Source organism: Brachyistius frenatus, unplaced genomic scaffold, assembly GCF_029030835.1.
Source record: "Brachyistius frenatus isolate BFR_SWC_R1_liver_20210118 unplaced genomic scaffold, ASM2903083v1 Contig_72, whole genome shotgun sequence".
Lineage (NCBI taxonomy): Eukaryota > Metazoa > Chordata > Actinopteri > Embiotocidae > Brachyistius > Brachyistius frenatus.
In genome coordinates, this window is record NW_027210671.1 from 220,679 (window position 1) to 246,497 (window position 25,819).

The window sequence follows — 25,819 nt, forward strand, 5'->3', positions numbered from 1 at the left end:
AGCGCTTTCATCCAAAGCCACTAACAATAGAACGATTGCATGCTACACTGCGGCACATTTTTAGCTTGCAATTTATGGTTGCAGGAAGAGCTCAACCAACAATTGTGGTGGCGTTTCTCTATCGATCTAAGACACATGGCATGACATTTGACCTGAGACACTTGACAAAAGCTGTGAAAATTATAAATTCCTACAGCCATTATTATAGTTACGACATATATAAAAACAAGATTAACACATGCAGGGATTCATTTTGTCATCCCTGTTTTACAGATACGAAGCAGTACCCGGCGTTTGTAGGCCACAAACCTGGAAGGAACAACACGCAGCGGCACAAACTGGACATCCAGCTCATCATGATCATGAACAGGACGTTGTACATCGCTGCCAGGTGAGTGATTATAGCTCTTCAGTCAGATTTTTTCATTTGCTACTCAAATACTGCAGGCAGAGACACAGGCAGACATAGATTCAAATTTTACTACTTTGTGGAGTAAAAATGCAGGCTGTTATAGATTAGGATTAGTTAAAATGAGCAAGTGTGGTTTCACCAGGATTATTGAATTCTTCATCACCCCCTCTCATATTACAGCTCCTTTGTGAACATATGATCCCATTTTAACTCGATAATGGCTGAGGGCTGTGAAATCCACAGCAGTCGGGCGATCACACTGAACTTTGGAGCCCCGCTGTGCTGTTTTCTTTTTAAGTTTCGGGAATCAGGAGGGACTGATTCGCAGCAAAATGCTGAGACTTTAAAATCACTTTGCAGTCTGGACTTTTTCTTTCATTACCTCCTTGTTGTTTTCTATTTTCAGCTTGCCATCTGCCAAAACCCCTTTTACTTTGTATGATGTCCCTGAAGGCTTCTGCCCTGTTTTTTGATTTTTTTTAAACATCCAAGTAGACATCCAAACTCTCACACATCCACTCACAGATGAAAACTAAACTCTTCTTAAATAAACCTCAATACATCAGTTTAAAAAAATAAATAATCTTAAAACACTATAATCCATAGTTAAGGGTCTGAATGCATCATCCAGACAGTCTTAATGCACACTCTGTGTTGTCAGTAAACAGTAATACAGGACGAATATAGAAGTTTTTTACTCTATTTCTTGGTAACCTACATGCCTTTAAAAATCGATTTTTAAAACTCTTTGTTGCTTTGTCTAGCTGATTTTCCCCTGTCTGTCACTGCTTTATTACTTTCTGTCTCTCTGTCAGTGTGTTTCTTACCTGAGCATCTCTATTTTGGTGTGACTTATCTTTCTGAGATAATACAGCTCAATTACACCATCTGGAGCCATGGAGAAAAATCAATATTGATTTTTGTCCTCTCTCTTGTCATCAGTATTTTAGAAATGTTCATGTTGATTCACCTCGCTGCACACAGTCAGGTCCATGTCCACAGCATCAACAGGCAGCTTTACCTTCAATGTAGGCTTGAATGTGCAGTATAACGTTAAAACAGCATTGTAAAGATTGTAAGATACGTATGTGCTTGTTGTTTGCCGTCCATGGCTAATTGAGTGACAGGCTTGATTGGATACGGTTGAGAGACACAATAGGGGTCTTTCTTTATTTTCCTCCCAAACGTGTGAAATTGAGTGGCTGAGGCAGGCTGCAGCTTTAAGTGGCAGAGCTTTTTAACATGTCTGTGGTCATTAAGAGGAGGTGTGTGCAGAGGGAGAAAAGAAACAGAACGAAAGAGAGAGCCTCTGTGCGTGTGTGTGTGTGGGGGGGGGGGGGGGGGGGGAAGAGACTTTGGTCTGCCTGTCGCCCACCTGCTCCACATGGGGCGGCAGGGTCCTGAGGGGCAGAGTAGGGAAATGAGACACAGAGGGTTTATTGGCGGGGTGTGTATGCTGGAGTGCGCACGTGTGTGAGAGAGGGTGTGTGTTGCCAGTTTGGTATACTCTCCAGTTGTCGAATGGATTTAAAAAGTGACTCCTTGAGTGCTATGTGGACACGTGTGTGCATATGGATATACGTTTGGGATGGTGAACATGTGTCGCTGTGATCGGTGGGCGTGGGACTCGCAGCCGGTGACCGCATGTGCAGTGACTTGCGCAGCATGTGTTTGTGTGTGTGTGAGGTCACCTGGTGCGTCGGTCCCACACTTGCATGCTTTGCTTAAAGCAGACAGGAATTCTGACACATGGCCTGAGGTATGTGACCCCTGAATAAGTGAAATAGCGGCCTTAGATTAGACTGAGCCTGATGACCGTCATTGAGCCCGACAGACAGAGGAATGTTGAAGTCGATAGTATGGACACACAAACGACGGTCCATACACAAACATTCAATGGCTCTAACAGGATATCGATAAAGACATGTGGAAGTTAAATGACAAACAGTTTAAGGCCAACAGCAGAGACAATTACCACAAATCAATGTGAAAGCAAGCCAACAGTCAACCCAGCAAGACTCAAGCTATGACACAACGCAAGAAAAAAAGTAGGCAGCATCAATAGTTGCTTTTTATGATGGTTGTCCAGTCAAATGGCTTGTTTATTCTGGGGCCAGCATCACACAGCTTTGCCATCATGCCTTTAGACCAGTGAGCCTCAGTTCTTGGTGCGCAGCAGCTTGCAGATGGCCACTGTGAACACAGTCCAAAGCCCAACACTGTTTCAGGCTGTTTTTTGAATGGCTGCTCAGTGTATTAAATCCCTTTGGCTTCTGTTTTGGTCTTGGCAAAAAAAAAAGATTTTTTTTTTAAGCTGTGAGATGCATACAAACATAGCAACTGATAAAATTGTAAATAGACAAAAGTGGCTTAATCCATAGAGAGAGATTGAAGTCTTTGGCAACAGGGTAACTCAGCAACAGATGCAGTAATTGATAATTTATCCTCCGTTTTGAGCCATGAGTGAAATGTATTGATTTGGTGAAATCAGCTGCTCTTTATCTGATGCAGTCCTGTTTAAGCCCTTGTGTGTGGACGAGTGTTGAGGAGAACGACCTCTGTTGATGAGGTCATACGGCTTCTCCAATATTTGTAAAATATAATTTGCCTTCATATATATTCAGTGATGATTATGAATTCAGTTCACGGCTACTTTAGTTCCTTAATAATCTGAATCTTATTCCATGGCTCAGTTTCTATCAAGTGCATTATGCAGAGGGACACTAGAGCTGGATAAGAGATCACACTGCCGTCTTTCCATATGCAGGCTATCAAAAATCCTCCTGTTTGCTCAGTTCTAACAAGACGGGCATTGGACTGAGTACAGTGTTGATTTCTCTCATTTTTCTTCAAATATTTGGTCTTAACGGGAGGAAAGCACACCAGATGTTATCCCTGCAAGACTTTCTTTAAGAGAAAATAATTTGTCATATCGAGAGGTTTTTGTTAAGCCACAGTGATGAACACAAGATCCGGTCTTGTACCAAACGTCTGTTTGATACGTTTTTTTGCTGGTGCAATCAGTGATAATTTATCAATGATAAACGGAGACATGATGTACATTAAAAGACGGGTAATGAACATAAAAACTTCCTCATGTATGAGCTTAGTAGTTTATGTGTGTCTGCTGTCAGGTGTGTTTCAGGCATTTAGCAGCAGAGTCACGTTTAGTAAAAGCAATAAACTGTTCAGTGAGAGATGGACGCAGGAGGATTCCCATCATGCAGGTCCATATTTCATGGTCAGGGTACACTATGTCCAGCATTCAGAGGGAATTCATCATAGTGTAATGGAGGATTTATCATTTTGATCTCTGCTAAATATATTTCTGTGTCCGTGTGTGTGCATGAATATGGCTGTTTATGGTTGTGTACAGCTGTAAGCACAATAAACCATGTCACGATGACTGTTATCCACTGTTTGTGTGTGTGTGTGTGTGTGTGTGTGTGTGTGTGTGTGTGTGTGTGTGTGTGTGTGTGTGTGTGTGTGTGTGTGTGTGTGTGTGTGTGTGTGTGTGTGTGTGTGTGTGTGTGTTCAATTAACTGATTTGATGGAAGCCACTGTCCATGCAGCAGTCAGACAGACATTTTCAAAGCTAATCTCATATTCTCAGACTTTGCTGCCTCGGGAACATCATGCTCATTGCTCTCGGTCCCAAGGACATCATTAGAAACTGTGTATGTGAGTATGTGTCTGTGCATGTGTGTTCTTGTTACTCTACCTTTGTGAGAACTATTTTGAGTGTTTAACCTTTGAAACCTTTTAGAGTGTGGATATCTTTTGTAAAATGAGCTCAATCTTAGTCCTCACTTATTCCTGCAACTATTTTAGATGTAGAATAGAATTGTTCAGTTTTTGAGGTAATTTTGAACAGTTATGATAACACTGTCTTCCCCAATGAAATTGTTGACATCTGGGGAAAGTTTGACGGGGTAAGACTATCATACTGGTTGTTAACAAGCTAACTCTTAGCCACATTATCTAAACTACTTCATTTGGAGGTAAATCTGAAGGTAAACACACAAAATGTTGATGACTGACACAAAACTGTGTGCGTTCACAACACCGGCAGATACGATAACTTAAACTTGAAGCAGGAAGTCAGTCTGTAAACTACAGAGAATGTTTACAGTGGATTGTTTGGGTGTTGAGTTCACATTTTGTGTCCTTTACTGGTTAGATTTGGGTGATTGTTTAAAGTCAGTATGACTGGCTTCTTTTCAGCAAATTTTCCAGTTTCCAAGATCCCAGCAATTAACGTGATGATCACAATGTTGCCAAAAGGAATGATGACTAAAACTGGGAAAACGTGAACCAGGTTGTCTGAAACTAGAATTTTCTAACAGGTTACAATAAGATCAACACATCATCATCCCGAAGCGACGCGACAGGTTGATTTCCAATGACTTCTAAAACAACGTATCTGAGTGTTTTTAGCACCTTCTAAATGTTGGAACATGTCCTCACACCTAAACAACAGAATGGGTCCTTTGACCAGTGGAGAGTATCAGCTACAGGTGTACCTGGCCTTTGTTGTCACGGTAACAATGAGAAACACAAGGTTAACGTTGTGACACGGAGGTTAGGTTTATGAAAAGATCATGGTTTAGGTCCAAATAACTATTTGTTCCATAAGTTATGTAAATTGTGTGTGTGTGTGTGTGTGTGTGTGTGTGTGTGTGTGTGTGTGTGTGTGTGTGTGTGTGTGTGTGTGTGTGTGTGTGTGTGTGTGTGTGTGTGTGTGTGTGTTATGTTATGTATGTGATGTACTTTAAATTCGTTGCATAAGTTAAAACAAGTCACCATCCAGCCACTCCCATAACGACCTCCCTATGCGGACTTTGTTACTCTTGGTTCTCTGTCACCTGACTTCCTCCATTTCTCCCATTATAATTACTTAAATTTAAATATAGGTCATCAACATCAGCAGTCGACCAGTGTTGTTATTTCCAGTGAGGAGTGGCTTAATATGGTTTCAGGACATGGGAAAGAGACATGCAGAGAATCAGACAGACAGTCCATATATGCTTGTGCCTGTGGGTATGTGTGAATGTGTTACTGTATATCCTGCCTAGCAGGCATGTCCTAGGTCTCTAGGACATGCAGGGCATAGTCGCCATTCCTGGGCCTCAGTCAGCCTTTACCATGGTAACACCAACCTCACTCTGTTTACACCCCCTATGAGGGTGGGAGGCATGGGAATCAGAGATAGAATGTATGTGTGTGTGTGTGTGTGTGTGTGTGTGTGTGTGTGTGTGTGTGTGTGTGTGTGTGTGTGTGTGTGTGTGTGTGTGTGTGTGTGTGTGTGTGTGTGTGTGTGTGTGTGTGTGTGTGTGAGAGAGAGAGAGAGAGAGAGAGAATGAGAGAGAGAGAGAGACCAGAGAGGGATCAGTGTGAGTGTGAGAGTGGAAGGACCAAAATTTGTGGTTGCCATTTGCAGTCACACAGAGACACACACATACTCTCAAAAATCCAGATTACCTTCTCTCAGTTGAGTCCTCTGGAACAGTCGTGCCTCTGTGGCCGCTGTTCTTCCCTGTTGGGTCTCTTTGGGTCTCGCAGTGGAGGCCACTAGAGTCGCCATTATTGTAGCTCTCTCAAATCCTTTTAAAACCCACTAATGACTGGGATTACACGGTTTCCTCCTCTGCCTCTCCTTGCAGCACCAACGACATGCAGGCAACGTCCACATGCTGAAACAAAGCGTGCAGCTCCATTAATCATAATCACCTGAATTAAAAGTTTCCATTTAAAACATAACTCTGCACTTTCCTGCATTTTTTTTAATTTTTGGAGCAGAGCCTGGCTGTAGTAATTTGTGTTCTCGAATTAATTTCACGTTATTATACCAGCAGTAAATGAAGTTACAGGTTGTTGTGGCCACTCTGGTTTGTTAGTAAAAAGCAACCTTACTGGCAGTTTACAGGCAGGTTTTGGTATTGAGGTGCCTGTACAAACATTGACTGTTTCCTCGAATAAATTTGTTTTAGGTTATCACGTTCATTACGTTTGTCCTTGTCTCCTTGATGTCCAGTGCACATATACCACTATGTAGCTTTACATTGATGAAGTTCAAAATAATAAATTAAAGCTGCTAATCTCATCTAAATCAGCAGATTCTGTGTAGTACAGTTATTAACCAGAAAAATGTTGATGTTTGGATATTAAGTATTAAACACAACATCTGTGGCTTCTCTTTACGACATTAAAACATTAGCAACTTACTTAATGACAGGTTCTGTTAGTGCACAAATTAATTCATAAACACGAGTGAAGTGATTCAAAAAAGTACAGATAACAAAGTTTAGTTAATTATAAATTGTCTTTCTTACTGGGCTCCTCCGAAATTAAAATGGAGATGGAAAAACTGAAAATAATTTCAGGCCACTGGATCAATTTTTTTTTTATCAATACATGTAAACAAAATCAGATCTTCTATTCAGGTACTATGCATTTCTGTTTAATTACACTAAGGCTCACAACATCTCCCTCAGCCCACTGGAACAGCCACGCAGAAAAACACATGCATTCACACACACACACACACACACGCACGCACGCACGCACGCACGCACGCACGCACGCACGCACGCACGCCCGCCCGCACGCACGCACGCACACACACACACACACACACACACACACACACACACACACACACACAAGGAAATGTGGAGAGAATGTATAAAATCGTAATGAGAACTTAAACCTTCGAAAAGAACAACCTGCCTCAGTTTGGGGGTGAGTGACCCCTGGCTTGTTGTGTTTCATGCCACCACATCACCGAGGGCCTCTCGATGCCCTCAGCCCATTCAGAACTTCAACAACTCCCTTCACAGCCCAGAGGTGCCTGCTGGCTTCCCCGGCTCCCTCCCTTCCACTTTGTGAAGAGAATTTGAACCAGTGAAAGCCAAAACAATGTACAATGAACCTTCCTCCACCACCCATGATCCAGTGATGAAGAGAGAGGAATATGGGTGAAGAGGGTGATGAGAGGGAAAGGGTGGGAGGTATAGAGGAGGGTGGATGTGCAGGCATTTAGCTTGCAGAAAGTGGGGTGGTGGCGTAAGGTGTGGGGTGCATGCTAATCACCTTCCCCTCTTTTCTGCTGCCTGAGTGCGAGATAGTTTGACAAAAGCCCAGCAGATGGACCAAGCTGGCCTGCAGTCGCTCCAGAAGGAATACGCTGTTATGAAAACGACATTCCTCCTCACAAAGACCCTGTGTTCTCATGGCCACGCACGGCTACATGTCCGACGGAGACCCTCTGTATCACTCTTTTGCACTCAATCTCACACTCTTGCCCATGCTCAGTTGGTCCACTGTCTTGAATTGATCATTCAGCTCTTTATCTCCGTGTGCACCCATCCTCTTACAGTGTCTCCGTATTTGTGCCCAAGAGGATATTTGCATACCTTCCGTCCTACTCATGCATTTTTGTCGCCGAATTTCGGGAAATGCAAAGACCCACGCCAAGTGATTCACATCAACACTCAATGTTCAGTGCTCATCCGCTCTTAAAGCCTTCTGTGATTTCATTTTCCTCAGATTCTCGCGGTGTTTTGAACTTTATCATCAGAACCACAACCCCTACACAACCTTATGTTTTGTGTAAAAGCACTGAGCCATCCTCAGACTGTTTGATTGACAGCTGAAAGTGAGAAAAATGACGGGAAAGTGAATGAAATACAGCAAAACTTCTCAGCAAATGAAGAGACAAATTCTGGTTGGACTGTAAGTTTCCAGGGGAAAGTAGGAGCACTGAAGGGAGATGTGAGGCAGAGATGCTGCCCAAGGTGAATGGACAGATGCATGCTGGTGTTTTACAAACAATGGGAAGTTAGCTGTTGTTGTTTGGCCAACTGATTTGGCCCAAGAAGTTTGAGTAGCAGTAGTTACTATGAAACACTTTTAGACAAATTCTCCCCAGTGCTGCAATTTGTGTCAAAATAGTTTAGTTGGAGGACCAAATCTGAACACACATGACACACATACACAGTATTGTGTAACTTCCAGTTTCTGGGGATGTGATTATCTCGGATGTCTGTCATGAATTGACATCCATGACTCTCCTGAGAAATCATCGAAAAACTGCGCTCCTACCAACCCTAGAGTATGTGAATCCTCTGGCCTGTTCAGTTTCCTCAAAGTAATCCATTAATAGTTGACTATAAATACACAGGTACATTACAAAGGTAAAACTGCTAATAGCTCATTTATCACGTTTGAAAGGATGCTAATAAAGCTCATAATGTCTTGTTAGAATTTCTTGTATATTCTTGAACCATATCCATCCATTGAGGAAGTTTAACACTTCTTTACATGAACTGATTTTGGCTTTGCTTTTACTTAACAGTTCATATTACAATATATATACACTGTATACCAACAATAACGCCTCATGCTCTGCTCTTGAATTATTATGAAGTTTTATTTGAAAGAGTTTACGTGATCTAAGATGCCTGGATTAATACATATATTGTATGTAAATGGAGGACCACTCATACAACATTTTTCATTCTCATAAATGACTTTACAAGTACAAATTGTACATCAGTGATGTAAATGGATTCTGTTCGAGGACACAAAAGACAATAGAACATCTATTTTTGTATTCACAGTGAACTGCTCAGCGCAAATGAAAATGGGCTGTTGCATAATGAAATTAGGTTGTGAGACGACTCTGGTCCACATATTTGCCCGAAGAGGACAGCAGCTTTTAGTCATAACAATTTGTTTAGTCTGAACTGTGGTCAGCAGGCGGGCATGGTCTGGAAATACTATTCGGTTTTAGGCTGCGGGGTCAGTGGAGTGGCTTCTTTTTGTGAAGACTCATAACAAGAAAACATTTATAAAGGCTCAGAAAAAAATGCTGATATCTCAGCAAAGTAACAAATATGTTGAAGTTGTGCTTCTTAATATGACCATATAAACAGTTGAGAAATAATTGCAAATCTTGTCCTTTACTCAAAAACACGGTTGATGTTTTTCTTCAACTTAGTGGAGGATGTCAAAGTGATGAGCTATTAAGCATCCACAGTTTCTATATCGTTTGCCACAGTTTGAAAATAAAGTTCCCCTGGTGATGTTCCAACCTTAATGTTTTGTCAGAAACCTTTGATCAATGTATCAATTCAGGTTGTTTTTAAGAAGAATAAAACATTTTCTATGGTTTCTGCCTCTGAGATGATTTGCTGCTCTTCTCTATGATAAAAACTTGTTGTAGAATATCAGAATATTTTGGGGATTTTGGGATTGGCGTGAAAAACATTGACATTGACATTTGAGTAGGTGATGTTGGAGTCTAGATAATTGCATTTGTATTTTTTTTTTTACATTTTTGACGTGGACATGAACTAAAGGATTAATTGATTAATCAAAATCAGGATAATAAACTGCAGTTTATTAATGAGATAAATCATTTTTGCTTTCATCATCCATCCACTCCAATAATAATAGCTAGTGAATCCAAAGCTTTTATTGTTAGATCATACCTTGTGACAATGATGTAACTTTGCAGGGAAACAGAGAATAAAATGTTGGCTTTGATAGATCATGTATTTCACTTCTGCATTTTGACTTCACATGTTATCAAATAAACCTCTGACTGCCTGAAGGGTAGGAAATCAATTTTACAACGGCAGGGTTGCGTTTGAAAATGATCCCTTCTAATATCAACTATCTTCAATTTGTAGTTAATCACAACATACAATAGACTCCCACCAGTGTGGTCCTTGCACACCTGCCTCTGTTTGCTTTTCTTTCTTTTTCATCTGAAGTTTTATCAATGTGACTCGCACCAGCGGGAAGTGAATATGTTGTAATATGAGTTCAGGTGCAGTGGTGAAGAGGGGAAAGGGTGCATGTGTACATTTGTGTGATCGTGTTGGGGTAAAAGGAGGTGGTGTGTGAGGGGGGGGCTCTCCTTGCACATGTGTGTTTAGAGAGCTGGTGTTGACACAGACACAGCCGCTCCATTGTCCTCCTCCAGCTCCAGTCAGGATGTTTGAGGGACGCCTCATCGCTTGGCTCCCTCTAATCTCTGCTGGAACCAAAAACCCTGCAGCTGGAAGGCCATGGCCCTTGAGGCCGCTGTCAGCACCGGGGCAAGAAAGGCACAAGATGGGGAGAATAACTGGGAAGGTTACTGTTGAAAATTATGGAGCAGTCAATTACAGATTACTCATGAGCTGTTTTAAAACTGCAGGCAGTAAAATAACCCAAGGGATTACACTAAATCCTAAAGTAATCCTTTGATTTAATAGTTTTTGATTTAGTTTTGTCTTTTTTAATATAAAGTTTGAATTTTTAATATAAAGATATAAACGAAGTTAAATGAACAACTTGCTGAACTTTAGGTGACATTTCAGAAGATTATAGTCATACCATGTATCACTGTTATCGCCCAACATTTTTCATTCCCATTTTAATGTTTATTCTCTATTGTTCCTGTATTTTCAATGTGATAATGTTGATTTTGTTTTTTACAAGTTACATGTGATATTAAATCAAACGTTACTATAGCCCTAATACATTTTATTATTGTGTTACAATGGAAGCAAGGTGAAAGAAACAGTGACACATGGCCGCTCAGGAACACAAAAATTCCAGACCAATTACAAAAGAGTAGCGCAATAATAGCACAACCAGTGGGCCTTAATGAAAAGGTGGAGTTTGTGGTTCTGGCCCGAGATGCTCAATTTTCAATCGTTGCAGACTGCACAGTGACAGTCAGCATCTGCCATTTGCTTAAGTAAGTCAACTTGGAAGGAAGGGCACAGGATGCATCCCAGTGACATTATGTTGAATTTTCTCTTTGCTTTTATATAAAAATGTTCTTCATTTAAATTGGACATGATGGGTTTTCAATAAGTCACAAAATTTCATCAAGGAATGTATGTGTTAAGGTCAACCAGAGATTGACTTTCTAAGTTAGTGAGGGTCATCCAAAAAAATAAAGATAGGAATTTGAGTATACTATGTTTTGAGAATGAGTTTGAAAAAGGATGTTCAGTATTTGGTTCTTTGTATTTTCAAATGTATACGCAGCCATTTGCTGTAGTTGTTTTGCATTTACAGTCATCTGCTGTATTGTGTCTTCTGTACTGTGGCATCATCTATTTCATAGTTTTTTTTTTAACATGATGATGAGGTTGCTTCCCATCTAGCTTCAGTGACGTATAAGTCACATTACTGATCAGTGGTTCCTGTGGATTGTGTGATGTGTTTAAGTGACAGAAATCAAAGCAGAGATTTCTCCCATGGTCTTGCTGGAAACTTGTCCTCTCCCACTGAGAAAGCATAACTGTTTTCTTAATTTTAACTGCTCTCAAAGATGAATTATTCAATTTAAGTATCATGGCTGATAATGTACAGTAGGTTGGGTTTTATCATGGAGGAGGTAGTGGTGGCCCCCAGGAAAGCGATATAAGTGGATTCATTTCAAGATGCCTGTTCCTCCAAAGACTTTATTTGATTTAGTTAATGAGAGAGCAAACCAGGCTGGCTGGCTGAGCGCAGGTTGGGGAGCTGGAACGTAATTAAGACGTGAGCCTGACGATGCCACTGCTACACACTTTGATTAAAACCACGTTCAACAGCTAATCTCCAACAAATTAAAGCAGTTACATCACTTGGCATGGTCACCTTTGGTTCTCTTCTCAAATGAGATAAAGCCCCCTCCTTTTTTTTTTCCGCCTCCTCTGCACCTCCGACCCTCCCTCTCCATGTCTGCACCCTAATTCTCTGTGGTACTTTGGTGTAGCTACATGCCTGGTCAACCAGCCGGTCCGTCTGTCTGAGATGTAGTTGACCCTTGTGAGTTTTATGTCTTCCATATGCCCTGCTGGGGCATTTATGGCTGGACTGTGTAATACAGGAGAAGCCTGTATATTTCCAGGCCAGCACACATAAGTCTTCTTGTCTGAGCTATAATGAATGTTAGTATAGATTTCCTGTGGCTCAAACACTAGGCTTAATTGACCTCAACAGCTCTGAGTGACTTGGCACCTCCCGTCTCAACCTTCCCTCCTCCCTCACCCCCCTTCAAGACCTTTTTCTGGGACAAAGAGGCTTTTGTCCCCGGGCCTGTGCCACAGCGCTCTAAACCTTTGTTGACTGTTTCTGTCTGACAGAGCAAATAGCTTTGGCCTCCTTTTGTTTATTGTCATTTTTTGAAGTTTGAACAAAGTTTATACAAAGCCCCATTTTCTGACGTTGTTTGCTGCCTGCAGGGGGAAAGCATAGGGAAGAAAAGAAAAGGGTTTATTGTTTGTTGAATTTTTGACTGTCTGTTGCTGTCTGACCTCTTATCTTCTCATCTCTCTTGCTGCTTTCTCCCAAACTGCCCCCCCCCCCTCTCCTCCCTCTCTTGTCCGCCCTCGATCCCTCGCAGGGATCACATATACACGGTGGACACGGACACTGCCAACAGTGACGAGATCTTTTTCAGTAAGGTGAGTGAGACTGTCTCTTTGAGGATGTGTTGTTCTCAGCTTGCTGTGATTGACAGTGTAACCCTAATAACCTGCCACTGTGTGTTTGTGTGAGCACGTGGGCGTATACATTTCGGACTGTATATGCCTGCCAGCAGTCTTACTCACCCGCTCACCGGTGTGAGCCTTCCATGCTTGCCATGGTGACCCCGTTAAGAAGATTATCCAATCAATCAGCTAGCAAACTGCCTGCGTCATTCACACTCATCAGTGGGACAGCGGAAGGACTTATGGGTGTGCAACGGAAGCTGAGAGGACAGGAGTGGAAGTGAGGGAGGGAGAAGGAGCAGGGGAATGAATAGATGAAGATAAGCAGGTAAAAGATAGGGAAAGCAAAGGTGAGATGAATAGCAGAAGGGTGAGAAACACCGGATGGATGCAGAGTGGGAGAACATCCTTTTGTATAGTTTCAGATTATTCAAAAAGCGCCTCATATTTACCCTCGGCCGTAATAACCCACTCTCCATTCCATTCCAACCACTCCTCGCTGGCATCACTTGCCCACAACATAATGCATGCAAACAGAATTTAAACAAGGCCATTCTCATGTATACAACAACCCGGCGTCCCTCCACCTCATCCACTTCAATGTCAAAGCCCGGTGAGTGGGTCTTAATGAGAGCAGGCTGCAGATGAAAGGCTGGTGGGAAACATGTAGATTGATTGATGACTGAGAGTCTTCAATCAGCGTCTGAGCTCCAAACAAATTGTACAACAGCGACGGCTATGCAGTGGTCTGAACCTGTGGCTCCGCACTGACCCTCGGGCCACACAGGGCAGAGACCACAGAGGTGGAGATTTGTGTGCATGTGTGTGCACGGTTGGATGAAGAGCAGATATAACTTAACATTGACTGATCAGTGTGTGTGACAGTGAAAGAGGGTGTATAAGTTTGTGTTTGTAGTTGACTGACAGGTATGGACTAGCGCTCACCCGCAGGCCAAAGCAGTGCATGAGTGTGTGTGTTTGCACAAGGATGGCCAGCCTATCAATCCACAAACCTGCTCTCCACTCTGAGGCAGGATTTGTCCTTAGACAGACTTTGTTCTGATCCGGGGTCAGTATCGTATTTCTTTCTGTCTGGCAGAGAAATGGATGTTCAAGGAGGAAAACTGATCTCCAAACAGTTTAGAATAAAGTTCACCTCAGAACAGGTGCCTCATGAGGGGAATCAATAATGGAGAAACTCAGATGATGATTATTGATCAGAGTGTAGCTGGATAATCGACCTTGTTTTTTTCTCCTTGAGGTTCAGCTGTCTGACACTCTCCTTTTCTCCTTTTCTCCTCCATGTCCCTTTTTTTTTCTTCAGAAAATGACATGGAAGTCCAGACAGGCAGATGTGGACACTTGCAGAATGAAAGGGAAGCACAAGGTAGAGAAAACACACACACACACGCACGCACACACGCACGCACGCACGCACGCACGCACGCACGCACGCACGCACGCACGCACACACACACACACACACACACACACACACACACACACACACACACACACACACACACACACACACAACTTCAGTGCTTGCACCCTGACTTCATTTATAGAACAAATGCCACCTTATTCTTCAGAAAACATCTTCATTCAATCACACATAATACCTGATAGTGTAACAGATCTAATCACTCACCATCTCGATTTTTTTTTTCTCTCTCTCTCACACACACATTAACAGACACAGGACCCTGGAGGTGCAATAACACACTGCCTGCAGATCATATAACCTTCTGCAATCATAATTTATAGACCATAGCAGTGGAAACTTACATGTCTAATGCCAGTATAATTTTATTTTCTCTCAATTTAAAAAGGAATAATTGTTTCATTACAAAGATGTTAAATTGCACCCTAAGATCTGTTGTAACCGTGTCTTTATGTGCCATGAGGTAATGCTGCATATCATGATTACTTGTTTGATGTTTGTTACACATGTTTCTCACTTGTCTGTAGAGCACGACATGGTGTATTGAAAGAAAGAAGAGAAAAAGTCTCTTGTTTAAAAAAAAAAAAAAACACGTAGCTATCGATGTGAAAGTGTTTACAACAAAGACACAAATGTCACCATGGACTTCCTCTCTTCTTGTTTTCTCTTGTCTCTTTGTTGCCCGGCGCTCCCTGAAGGATGAGTGTCACAATTTCATCAAAGTACTCCTGCAGCAAAATGATGACACCTTGTTTGTTTGTGGAACAAATGCTTTCAACCCGTCCTGTCGAACCTACAAGGTAGAGACTCTAAACACACACATTTACACGCATGTAAAAACTACTCTTTGGTGCTCTTTGCCTCTTTTTTGACCTCAATGGTAGGGATTCATCATACTGTACACATACAGTGTTTTAAAACTCCGCTCCACTTTGTCCGTCCTAGTCTGTCGCCCACACAAACAAACATATTTTTCGACCCCAGCCATGTGAGAGTTTAGAGGGGGTGAGCTACGGAGCTGTGGACATAGATGGATGACTCTCACCACTTAGCCGGTCCTCCTCCTATGTCTTTATCTCCAGGTGTACTTTGACACGCTCGATTTAAAAGCAGGGGAACCGAACAACCTACCTCATTCCATACACACGCATGCACACACACTCACACTGTGAAATGCAAGTGAAGGCTCAGTCCTGAAATGCGATTCAACCTTCTCCTGTAAACATCTCCGTGGTCATATTTAGTATAGTTTCAAGATTCCTTCAGAAAAAAATTTAAACCGTGAAAAGAGGAGATGCATTTTATTGAGCTTGGGTCAATACAAAGTGAAGGAAGACATGAAGACTGACTTGGTGGACAAAAATAGAGATGTCAATAAACAATAGACATGGAGAGAAGAAAAAAATCTCAGTATACAGGGAGGCAGATGGACAAACATAAAAAGCAGATAGGCTGTGTTCAAACTGCCCAATTTTTTCCTTCCCTGGTGACATAAATCTGATGTTTTTTTGATGCTCCAGTGTGAAAAGTGAGCAGAATTGCCACAATGAGTCAGTCTTAGCTCATTTACAAGACCATGCTTATGCATCTGCCGGAGCTAACAGGTCAGCCAAGGCTAAATAATAAATAATGAATTGGTATTATCTAAATTGTATCTATTTTTTTAAACTATAAAGTGCTCATTTGCCTGAAATCTGCTCACAACCCACCAAATATTAACGTTAATATCAATGTCATTTCATTCAAGTATGAGAAAGAGTTATATTGTAGAGTGACTGTGCACTGTCATGAGGTGAAATCAAATCTGAACAGCATCATACAGTCAGACAGTTATACAGACAGGAGGCGAGGGACACTCAGCAGTGCGTCTGTCCTGAAGGATGCTATTGTTTGGTTTGTTAGGAAGTAATGCGACGGTCACAGCACACGGAGATGTTATCTAGGTGGCCTGTGGGGAAAACTCTCCTACTTTTGTTCACTAGATCTGTTTACCAGAAAAACAAGACATCTCCGCTCCGGTGCCTTTGTGGTTCAGCATGATAAGCACACAGAGTGGACGTCTCTCGATTCACTGACTCTTCCTGCAGCGAAAGCGGGATTTATGTCTCCGCATTTATCAGGCGTGGTTAGCTTTTATGGCGCCTCTGGTTATGGTTTCAAGGTTTGTGTTTTAGCTGTTACTGCACCGATATTGCTGCTAGTCAGCTGGAGTTAAGAGGAAGGGAGGGGAAGTGTTTCTAAAATGGCAATGAATACACACAGGAGCATTATATATATATATAAATCAGTACTTTATTTATAAATTTTATGAAAAGATAAACATCTGCCTATAACACCATAACATACAACTGTTTTATAAGTGTTCATTAAAATATGTTTCCATGTTTTATATTAGCTCAGTACATCTGGGCCCTTCCAGACTTGAGTCCGTTAATTTGCCTGCAACTGTTTCCTTTAACCTCTTAAGCCCAAGGCTGTTTTGAGAAATTTCCACTTGAAAAAACATCCTCGAATTTGGTCAGTAACATTCGCAAAACTGTATGGCGAGACTGAACAACCCTGGGCTTTATGGATGATACATACTTTGGAGAATTTTGAAAAACAATATGCCTCCTTATCCTTATCACCAGGCCATAGTGAGATTTGAAAAACTCAACTGAGTCAAATCTATAAACCAGAGAGTTCTGTAAATAGCAGCCTTATAACAACGGGTCAGTAAACAGTGATGTTATTGAACCTGTTCTAAAAATTGCTTACTACAACTCTACCTAGTTTAATGCAACAGAAATGAAGCACAACAAATGCAACATCTATTTGAATCATACAAGGTGGCCTCCTCAGTGAATGTGCGTTCGTATAACAGAAAGGATCTTGTCCCGGTGCCTGGACCTCTAAGGTAGAAGAGGTTCAGAAATAGTTCCACTCACTTATGAATCAAACAGACATTTTAGTTGAGAAATGATTGAATTATTGTGCCAGTACTGAAATTGGATTATAAACATGGAAATGTAGATTCAAATGTTCAGCCGCATGCAGAAACAAAAATGTGTATGCACCCATGCAAACACTGACAACTGTGCAAACATGTAACCATACCACACACACACATTTCACAAAAGCACAGGCATACACTGTACTGCTGGCAGGCTAGCCGACTTTCTGGGCAGATACCAGGCCTTTGATGGCATGCTGGGCTCTGCTTGGTCAAAAGTGTGTGTGTGTGTGTGTGTGTGTGTGTGTGTGTGTGTGTGTGTGTGTGTGTGTGTGTGTGTGTGTGTGTGTGTGTGTGTGTGTGTGTGTGTGTGTGTGTGTGTGTGTGTGTGTGTGGTTAAATCCACCTTGGCCACAGTTTGCCTCTCCATCTCCCCAGTGTGACAGCGCTGAAAAGAGCTTCTGTTTCGGGGCCAGCCTCATCCCACATTAATCAACAACGCTGCGAGGGCAAGCGGGAGGGAACGGGAGGCATAAGAGGAGAGCAGAGGTGGAGGCAGACAGAGGGGGCAGGGAGGGCGCCCGCCCAAACCAGTAACACCCCATGATGTTTTCTGTTCTAACACCTTTCCTGCCTGGTTACCTCTTTAGTTTTTCCTCGCTCTGAAATCCTTTGTTGTTGTTTTTTTTCCTCAAAACTATCAATTTCCTCTTGTCATTAGCTTCTTCTCATGATCTGCCCTTCGCTTTATGTTGGCAGTATCTACTCTACACAAACACACTGAGGCACACAAATATATGCATATAGAAAAAACATGGACAGACACATTGGCAGGATGGCATAGTCCTCTCCCTTAGCACCACACAGCACCCAACTCCCTCTTCTATTCATCCTCCCTTGCTCCCTCCTACCTCTCGTCTTCTCCTCTCTCCTGCCAGCCTTAATTCCTCTCCCCCTCCATTGCTCCCACCACTCCGCCATCTTTCCCTCTGTCGCTTTCTCCCTCTGTCACTCCCTTGCTGTGTTGTAATAATAAACACCCCATCCAGCTGGGCTGATATATGACTGGAGTCAGTTTCATCGCCTGTTGCCGGGTGAAGCAACGGGGAATCAGTGGGAGTCTTGGTGGTAGCGACTCCCAAGTGATGTGTCCCTGTTACTAGTGGACTGAGGAGTACTGGGAAATTTCCAGGTCTTTGCATTTGAAATGAGTCGTGTACACAGAGATTTTTTTGTAATCAACAAGGGGAAAATACATCCACACTTTCCTTTTTTACTTCAGCTTTTCCACAAGCTGTTTGATTCACAATGTTCATTACAACACTTGAACTGTACATCAGTAAGGACACATAATTAACCAAATTATGCTCAGGTGTGTACAATGTTTGTTCACACATCTCGTTCAAAAAGATCAATGACTTCAGAAAGGTGAAGGTTCTGATAAATGAGTTTATTTCCCTATTGCTTAAATATTTCAACAGCTGCAAAGACTCCAGCTTCCTGCTCTGGAGTTAAAGGTGGTCAGGGAAAGGTTTCATCCTCCAGTGCTCAGAAACAGGTTGCAGAGAAATGGGCCATAACGATTAATCTCCCAGGGAGACGTGTCCTTGTTTGGTTTACACAACTGCTTCTGGTCCAGGTGTGAACTTGTGCACTTGACCTTTATGGTTAGAGAAGGTTGTTGCAGGTGGAAATATGGATTGCATACAAAGAAATGTCCTGAGACCGAACCCACCTGCAAACTGCAGGTCACCAATTTAAGAATTTATCAGTATGCCAGGACCAGTGCAGTGTGCCAGTGGCTGCTCTTTTGGAAACCAACAATTAGAACAAAATCTCTAACTACTTAAACCGGTTATTACTTTGGAACCACCAATTTGCACAAAAGGATAGTTCTGTGTACATGTACTGTAAGTATTACTGTGCTCATTTTATGTAAGTCCATAATATTTCAAGGATGCTTTTTCAATCAACCAGTTAATAAGTGGGACGCTGGCTCAGTTTACCCTATGTTTGTCCTCAGTAAGATTTCACAAATCCCTCAGCAATGATAAATAAAGCCCATAAAAGAGTCCTCCTAAAAAACATCAACAAAGACTCAGAATCAGAACGTGTCCCTCACCCTGAATACTGAAGCTGATGCTGAACCAATTATAACACTCCTGATGGGCATGTTTTGGATCTACATTGTGTTTGTCTAATTGATTAGCATATAGCCTATGGAAAACCCCAATGAGCTCTTGTAGTAATTAATTCATCTAGATACACTACACCCCAAGCCAAGGTGACAGTACATTCATCCGCTGAGCTTCAGTACCTCCCAACAGCCGGCCTGACGAAGTGTGACAATATCCCATTAGTTTGAATTGTGTTTCTACAAAGCTGAAGCACTTCTTTATTTTATGCAGCCAGTGGAGTTGACAACATAAACGAGGCAAAAAAAAAAAAAAACGGATCAAAACCTGATCTTTACGGAAATGTTTAAAACTGTTCTGGTTCAGTGTTTCAGTTATATGGATTTCTCGTGCCCTTTTTCAAAAAAATACTGGATATTGCTTTAGACAAGGGGAACGCCGTGGAAGTGAGCAGTGGCTGTTGTTTCTCCGCACATGCCAACTTGACAGGAGACTGGCGCTGTGTGCATATCTGTGGCTGGGCTGGGAGTGTCTTCCTCTGTTCAAACGGCAGGAATAGATTAGTGACAGCCAGCCAAGCTCAGTAGACAGAGGTCACTACCTTGGTGAAATCAACTGAGGAGCTGGAGGGGCGGGGGATGCCGCGAATGTATATTTGTGGTGTGTCAGAGAAGGAGGGAGTGTTTGTGTTAGGTAGATGACACAGAAGCTGCTGACGTTTCAAGCTTAACCGAGTTCCCATGTCACTCTGTGCACCCAGATGCTTGATGCTCTGATTCAGTGGACGCACCAGACCTTCAGCTACTCACGTCTCTTATGATTAACTCAGTCTAATCTATAATTACAGTCTCTCCTGCCTAATGACAATATATGTCCAGCCTGCCTCTATATATTATCCTGCTTTAATTTCTGAAGAAACAGAGGGAATGTGAAATCGAGAAATGCTCTGCTGCTGGTGGTTCTGCGTTTGTTGTAAAAGGTCACTTGTAATTTTCTCTGCCAAATCAGCCTCAACAATTTCTCTGGCAAGCTTTTCCAGCGTTGTGCCGGAGTGTGTGTGACCTTTTTAGTGGGCAGATGATAACCGTTTCCGCCGAGACAGGAATAGAAAACAAAATGACCTGTTTAGAGACCAGAAAGGGCGGCGTAAGCAGTTTGGAGCGTTGGCAAGCTACGATCCTCTTTGTCAAGAGAAAGGGAGAAAGTGAGGAAGCGAGGAGGTATATTACGAGAGAGATAGAAACAGAGATAGGGAAGAAAAATGACTATGTATTGTGGACTGTGAAGCTGTGTCTATAGTAATCTTCTCTGACCTCAGCCTCTGGTCAGTGCAGTATGGCTTTTATTTTTCTATCTCGTGTGTGTGTGTGTGTGTGTGTGTGTGTGTGTGTGTGTGTGTGTGTGTGTGTGTGTGTGTGTGTGTGTGTGTGTGTGTGTGTGTGTGTGTGTGTGTGTGTGTGTGTGTGTGTGTGTGTATCCCTGGTTTGTTGCCAGGGTAAGACAGTGTCCTGAGGCGTGCTGGGGAAGACAAGCCTACCCATGGTGGGATGATAGTGACCTTTCACCCACATCTGATCCTCTGCCATGCCCTGCCAATTGAACTGCAGCTAAACAAGAAAAACTTGTCCAAATTCCAATTCAGAGATATCATCTCCAAGACTTTAATTAGCGCTTTTTAAAAATGCAAAAAGATTCAAAATCGACTCCCCGTACTAAAAACACTACTTTTAAATAATCCAGATGCAGAATTAAAATAAAGATTTCTCCTGAAACACACAAAATCAGGTAGCATGTTTTGCCCAAAGAAGAGCTCTTTGCACCAGGCAAAATCGAAGCTGCAAAAACTGACTAAAATAATGACTACCGTGTGATCTACTATTTAAAAACTATTGTGGTCTAGTGAAAAATACTCACGTTCCCTGCTCAGGGCTGTGTGCTCACCCATTTTTCCTTAGCCCATTTTTTTCCCTCTTCACAGCAAAAGCACAGACTTTAGAAATCAGGGCAGGGGAAAGCACTGCAGTAAATGGATTGAAGATCTGTCTGGAGGGTTGTTAAAACTCTTCTTTAACACTAGTATAGTTGAAGGATAAAAGATGGCAAGGGGAAGCAAACCACATCCACTCATACTGAGAAACATGTTGCTGTGGAAAATGTTTGTTTTTTTCCCCTCTCCGTGACAGTTTCACGGATACTCCCAGATTGGCTGCTTTGACAGCCCTCAGTCTGACACCAGAGTGGCATTCAAGGGACATTAGTGTGGGTCAGAGTTAGATGGAAATACTCCTGGGCTGGGCAACGCAGCTTTTTGGGGCTATTTTATCATGACTCACACCATATTTTTTTTTTATTGTAGTGCCTTCAGATTTTCGTTGTCCAACACTTCCCCCGTTTTATTTCAAGTCCATTGTTTTGTTTGACACCATGCACTACATTGCTTTGACCCTTTCTTGACCTTTCACCTCATTCGTGACCCTAGATGGACACCCTGGAGGCTCTGGGAGAGGAGATCAGTGGGATGGCTCGCTGTCCGTATGATGCCAAGCACGCCAACGTTGCCCTCTTCGCCGGTAAGTTTAAACCTATCTGTGTGTGTCGAATTGACAATTATCTTTTACTGTGTCATCACTGTGAGAGAAACACAAGTTTCCATGAGGTGAAAGTAGATTAAGTTTGTGTGATAGTTAGTGACTGCCATTAGGCCAAAACATTAATCCAAATTGTCTGCTCTCTGCAGTTATTAAACACTGAAACATGTTTGAACTAGATGGGAAAGTTGAATGTATTTGAGTGAGGGATTAGTTGCGGTTGTATTTAATATTGTTCCTAATACCCTGCGGTTTATTCTAATGGCAGCACTCTGACAACATGTCAAAAACTAAAGTCAATCTGTGTTGCATGCACTAGAGCAAATCATCGAACTTGGGGCTACATTAGAGACCTTTGGAAACACATCAGTAACATTGTGGTACCACAAAAAAACATCAGTCATCTATCTTCGGTTATTTATTGTACTTTTCTTTCGTCCTCTTTGTCTCTCGTTCGCTTTCTTTCAAAATGCATAAGATTAAAAACAAGTCAGAAATGGATGGGACCAGAATGAGTCAGATTTCCGTTGGCGGGATGCGATTCTTCTGATCCAACGGAACCACAGGCTGTTAAAGACATCCAGTCCCTGTTCACATTTGCTGTGAACCGATTTATGGCAGTATTGATGAGCTGTCCCTGCTGGTTCAAAGCAGAGCATGAGAGCAAATGCCGAGCTTGACCAGTTAATGTGTAGCAGAGCTGCTTGGAAGGAGCTGGAAGCACTGAGTAATCAAGAGGGTTCCTCTGACTGCGATCCTTTCAATTATGTAGTTTGAGTTTCCACCGTGGTTATAGCCAAGGCAGGCTGCGGTCATGCTGCTGGTGGATTGTGTTTGGGAAGCATGTGTGTGTGTGTACGTGCGTGTAAGTGTGTGACCGTGGCTTTCTGTGGCACTCCAAGACTGTATGTGAGCGCAGAGCTTCAAGTGTTTGTTTGTACTTTTGTAGAGTGTTACAAGATTGGGCAATTACAAATGTGTAACATGTTTAAGTGTGTGTACAGCCTGTTTGTCGTCTATCAGAGTCCTTTCGGTTTGTGTGATTCATTCATTTTCTAGGTCCATCTGAAACATGTTTGTGTATCCAGTCACAGAGAGCAGGATTCTCTGAGTGGCTTTATGTGTTTCTCTCTTGATTTAACTTAACTCTCTTCACCTTTTTCTCTTCCTTTATGGGTCTTTCCCTTTTCACTCTCCTCCTCTCTTCCTCACCATCTTTCCTCCTTATTGCACTTTCTGTCTCCGTGTTCCCTCTCCAGATGGCAAGCTGTACTCGGCCACCGTAACAGACTTTCTAGCGATCGATTCGGTCATCTATCGTAGCCTTGGAGACAGCCCGACTCTGCGCACTGTCAAACATGACTCCAAATGGCTGAAAGGTGAGTGGCGGGCACACAAACAAAGTCCCCATGGTTGGAAAGCACCAAGCTGACTGACAAGTTAGAGAACAAACAAGGGTTTTGAGAGGGATGGTCCATCATGTGTTTGTATTTCTGTGATGTATGTGCAAACAAGTGTTTGCACCTCTGTGTATGAATGAAGGTATGAGGAGCAGAAGCACTTATGCTAATGCAACATGCTCTGTTTGATGCAGTCATTTTGCCAACCTACCTCGGTAGAGTTGAAATTGCTCTGCCCTGGGGAGAAACAAGCACAAGTCCAGGCTGTCAAATCTCAATAGAGAGATCTGTGTCTACTTGCATGCAAATTGTTTCGCTGATATGATGGATGATAGATTGAGGCGTTCAAGGTTCACAGTCAGAGCTTTTCTGCATAATATGACAGATATTCTGTCTGTTTACTGTGAAATATTGTCAGAACTGTTTTGTCACAGCAAAACGTCACTTTGACTCATATGTTCTTTTCTTTTCTCCTGCAGAGCCCTATTTTGTCCAGGCAGTCAATTATGGGGACTTCATCTACTTCTTCTTTCGGGAAATTGCTATGGAGTACAACACAATGGGAAAGGTAAGCACAGGCCCTATTCTTCTGCTATTGTTTGAACTCTAATCAGAGGTGACTTCCTATTTACAGGGAGGATCGGGAAGTCCCTGAGGAAACTTAACACATAGCTGGAAGGAGGCTTTCAGGAGCTGTAAAGTGGCCAAAACAATTTTCAGCAAAAAATAAACACTGGGCAGGATACAGGACCTAAAATAGAATCAAAAAGAAAATCCATGGATGTCTAGAGATCCCATTTTGAAGTCTAAATATATCCCTTGAATTGCACGTCCGTAAGCGTCCCGCAGCGCTCCCATTTGACCTATCATCTCAATGTTTCCCGAGAGGAATTCCACCCAAGAGTCTCTGAGAAATGAGACATGGTGGAGAAGAAAAAGGTTAAAGAAGGAACAAGCTTTCCTCAGGTATTACATCAGGAGGACTGACATTTTTCTATTAATCTTCTTAATTCAGTTTTGGACCCTGCCCTGGGAAGGTTTAATTTGATTGCAGGTAGAAGAAAATACGTTATGGAAATGAAAAGCTCATATTTTTTTGCAGAATAAATGAAAGGAAACACACGAGAGAGAGAGAGGACGAGATGTGAACAGAGCGGAGAGAATACAGGTCATGCCAGGGTGTTTTGAAAGCAGTGTCAGTATAATTATGCACGTGATGGTAGAACTGATGGTGCAGAGAGCAATTTAACATTTAGTGAATGATATCTCTTCATTATTACACAGCAGAAAAGCCTTCCCTGACAAGGTAAACGGTGCTTTATGGCGAACTGATAAATCCGCTGCAGCACGTTTGTGTTTGCTCTAGTTTTAATGTTGGGCTGTTACATTGTTATCTACATAACACAAAAGGATAAATATTTCATTACACAAGTGAATTAAGAAGCCTCAGGTAAGGTATTTGTTCAGTGGAAGTCATCTGTATTTGTGTGTACATTAGCCCCATTTCTGTGTTGGTGTGTATCAACACACGGATAAGCCAATGTAGACATGTGACATTGAAGTGCAGAGTGTAAAGCTGACATAATTCCACATTCAACTTGACAGTGTCACCTATTCTGCCTAATACATTTACTGTAATCTCAATGCTCCAAAATCTCACTCTGAACAGGCGTGTGTCGGCTTAAGTGTTTTTTGTTGTTGTTTGTTTTGCTGCGCTTCTGAATTCATATTTGTGTGTGTGGGTCAATGGAGAAGCAGAGGGTTGTGGTGTATGCATTTGTGTGTGTGTGTGTGTGTGTGTGTGTGTGTGTAGGGATCTGGTTTAAATACATGTTTGCTCCCATTCACACTGTCAATTTCAGGTCAGGGTTAGATTTATAGCTGTTAAGTATAGTGTGACAACAACTAATTACAATACTGGCTACATGATCTTACAGCAGAGTTGTAATTACAGCGCTGGCTCCTATTTGAAGCTGTTTAGTTTAAACTTTCTGTTGCCAGGTGATGACTCTTTAACAGCATATCAAACACACCCATTTACTCCTCTGTCTTTAATTTGCTATAAAGTGATGAAACACTGGATTAAGACAGTAGTATCTCCCAAGGATTTTTGTCATTCAAACAGAAATACATGTTTCACATGAGGACAATAAAACCTGTACGTAGTCACATGTCATCACTTGAGTTTTTGCATATGTGAAATTAATGTGGTTTTGCTGTACGGTTACCATGGATGTCTGGTCAAACTCCATGGGTTGATAAAAATCATCTAATGATATAGAGCTCGAAAATAGATTTCCAACGCTCATAAAAAGGTGAAAGCATCAAACAAAAGAGTTAAATATCCCAGGAACTATGAAACATTAATAGATACTTTCACAAGTTTTTCTCTCGTGTTTTTTGTCATATTATATATAAAAACCCTA

The 25,819-nt window shown here is 42.1% G+C and overlaps 1 protein-coding gene across 2 annotated transcripts in view; it reads left to right on the forward strand.

Moving 5' to 3' along the window:
* Positions 1–25,819, forward strand: part of sema6a (sema domain, transmembrane domain (TM), and cytoplasmic domain, (semaphorin) 6A) — a 107,366-nt gene that overhangs the window by 47,441 nt on the left and 34,106 nt on the right. For both annotated transcript variants that reach the window (XM_069707734.1, XM_069707735.1), the window contains exons 3-9: positions 274–391; positions 12,807–12,867; positions 14,219–14,281; positions 15,037–15,138; positions 21,885–21,975; positions 23,253–23,372; positions 23,873–23,961. In XM_069707734.1, coding sequence (XP_069563835.1) covers positions 274–391; positions 12,807–12,867; positions 14,219–14,281; positions 15,037–15,138; positions 21,885–21,975; positions 23,253–23,372; positions 23,873–23,961 — 644 coding nt within the window. The remainder of the gene's footprint in view (positions 1–273; positions 392–12,806; positions 12,868–14,218; positions 14,282–15,036; positions 15,139–21,884; positions 21,976–23,252; positions 23,373–23,872; positions 23,962–25,819) is intronic.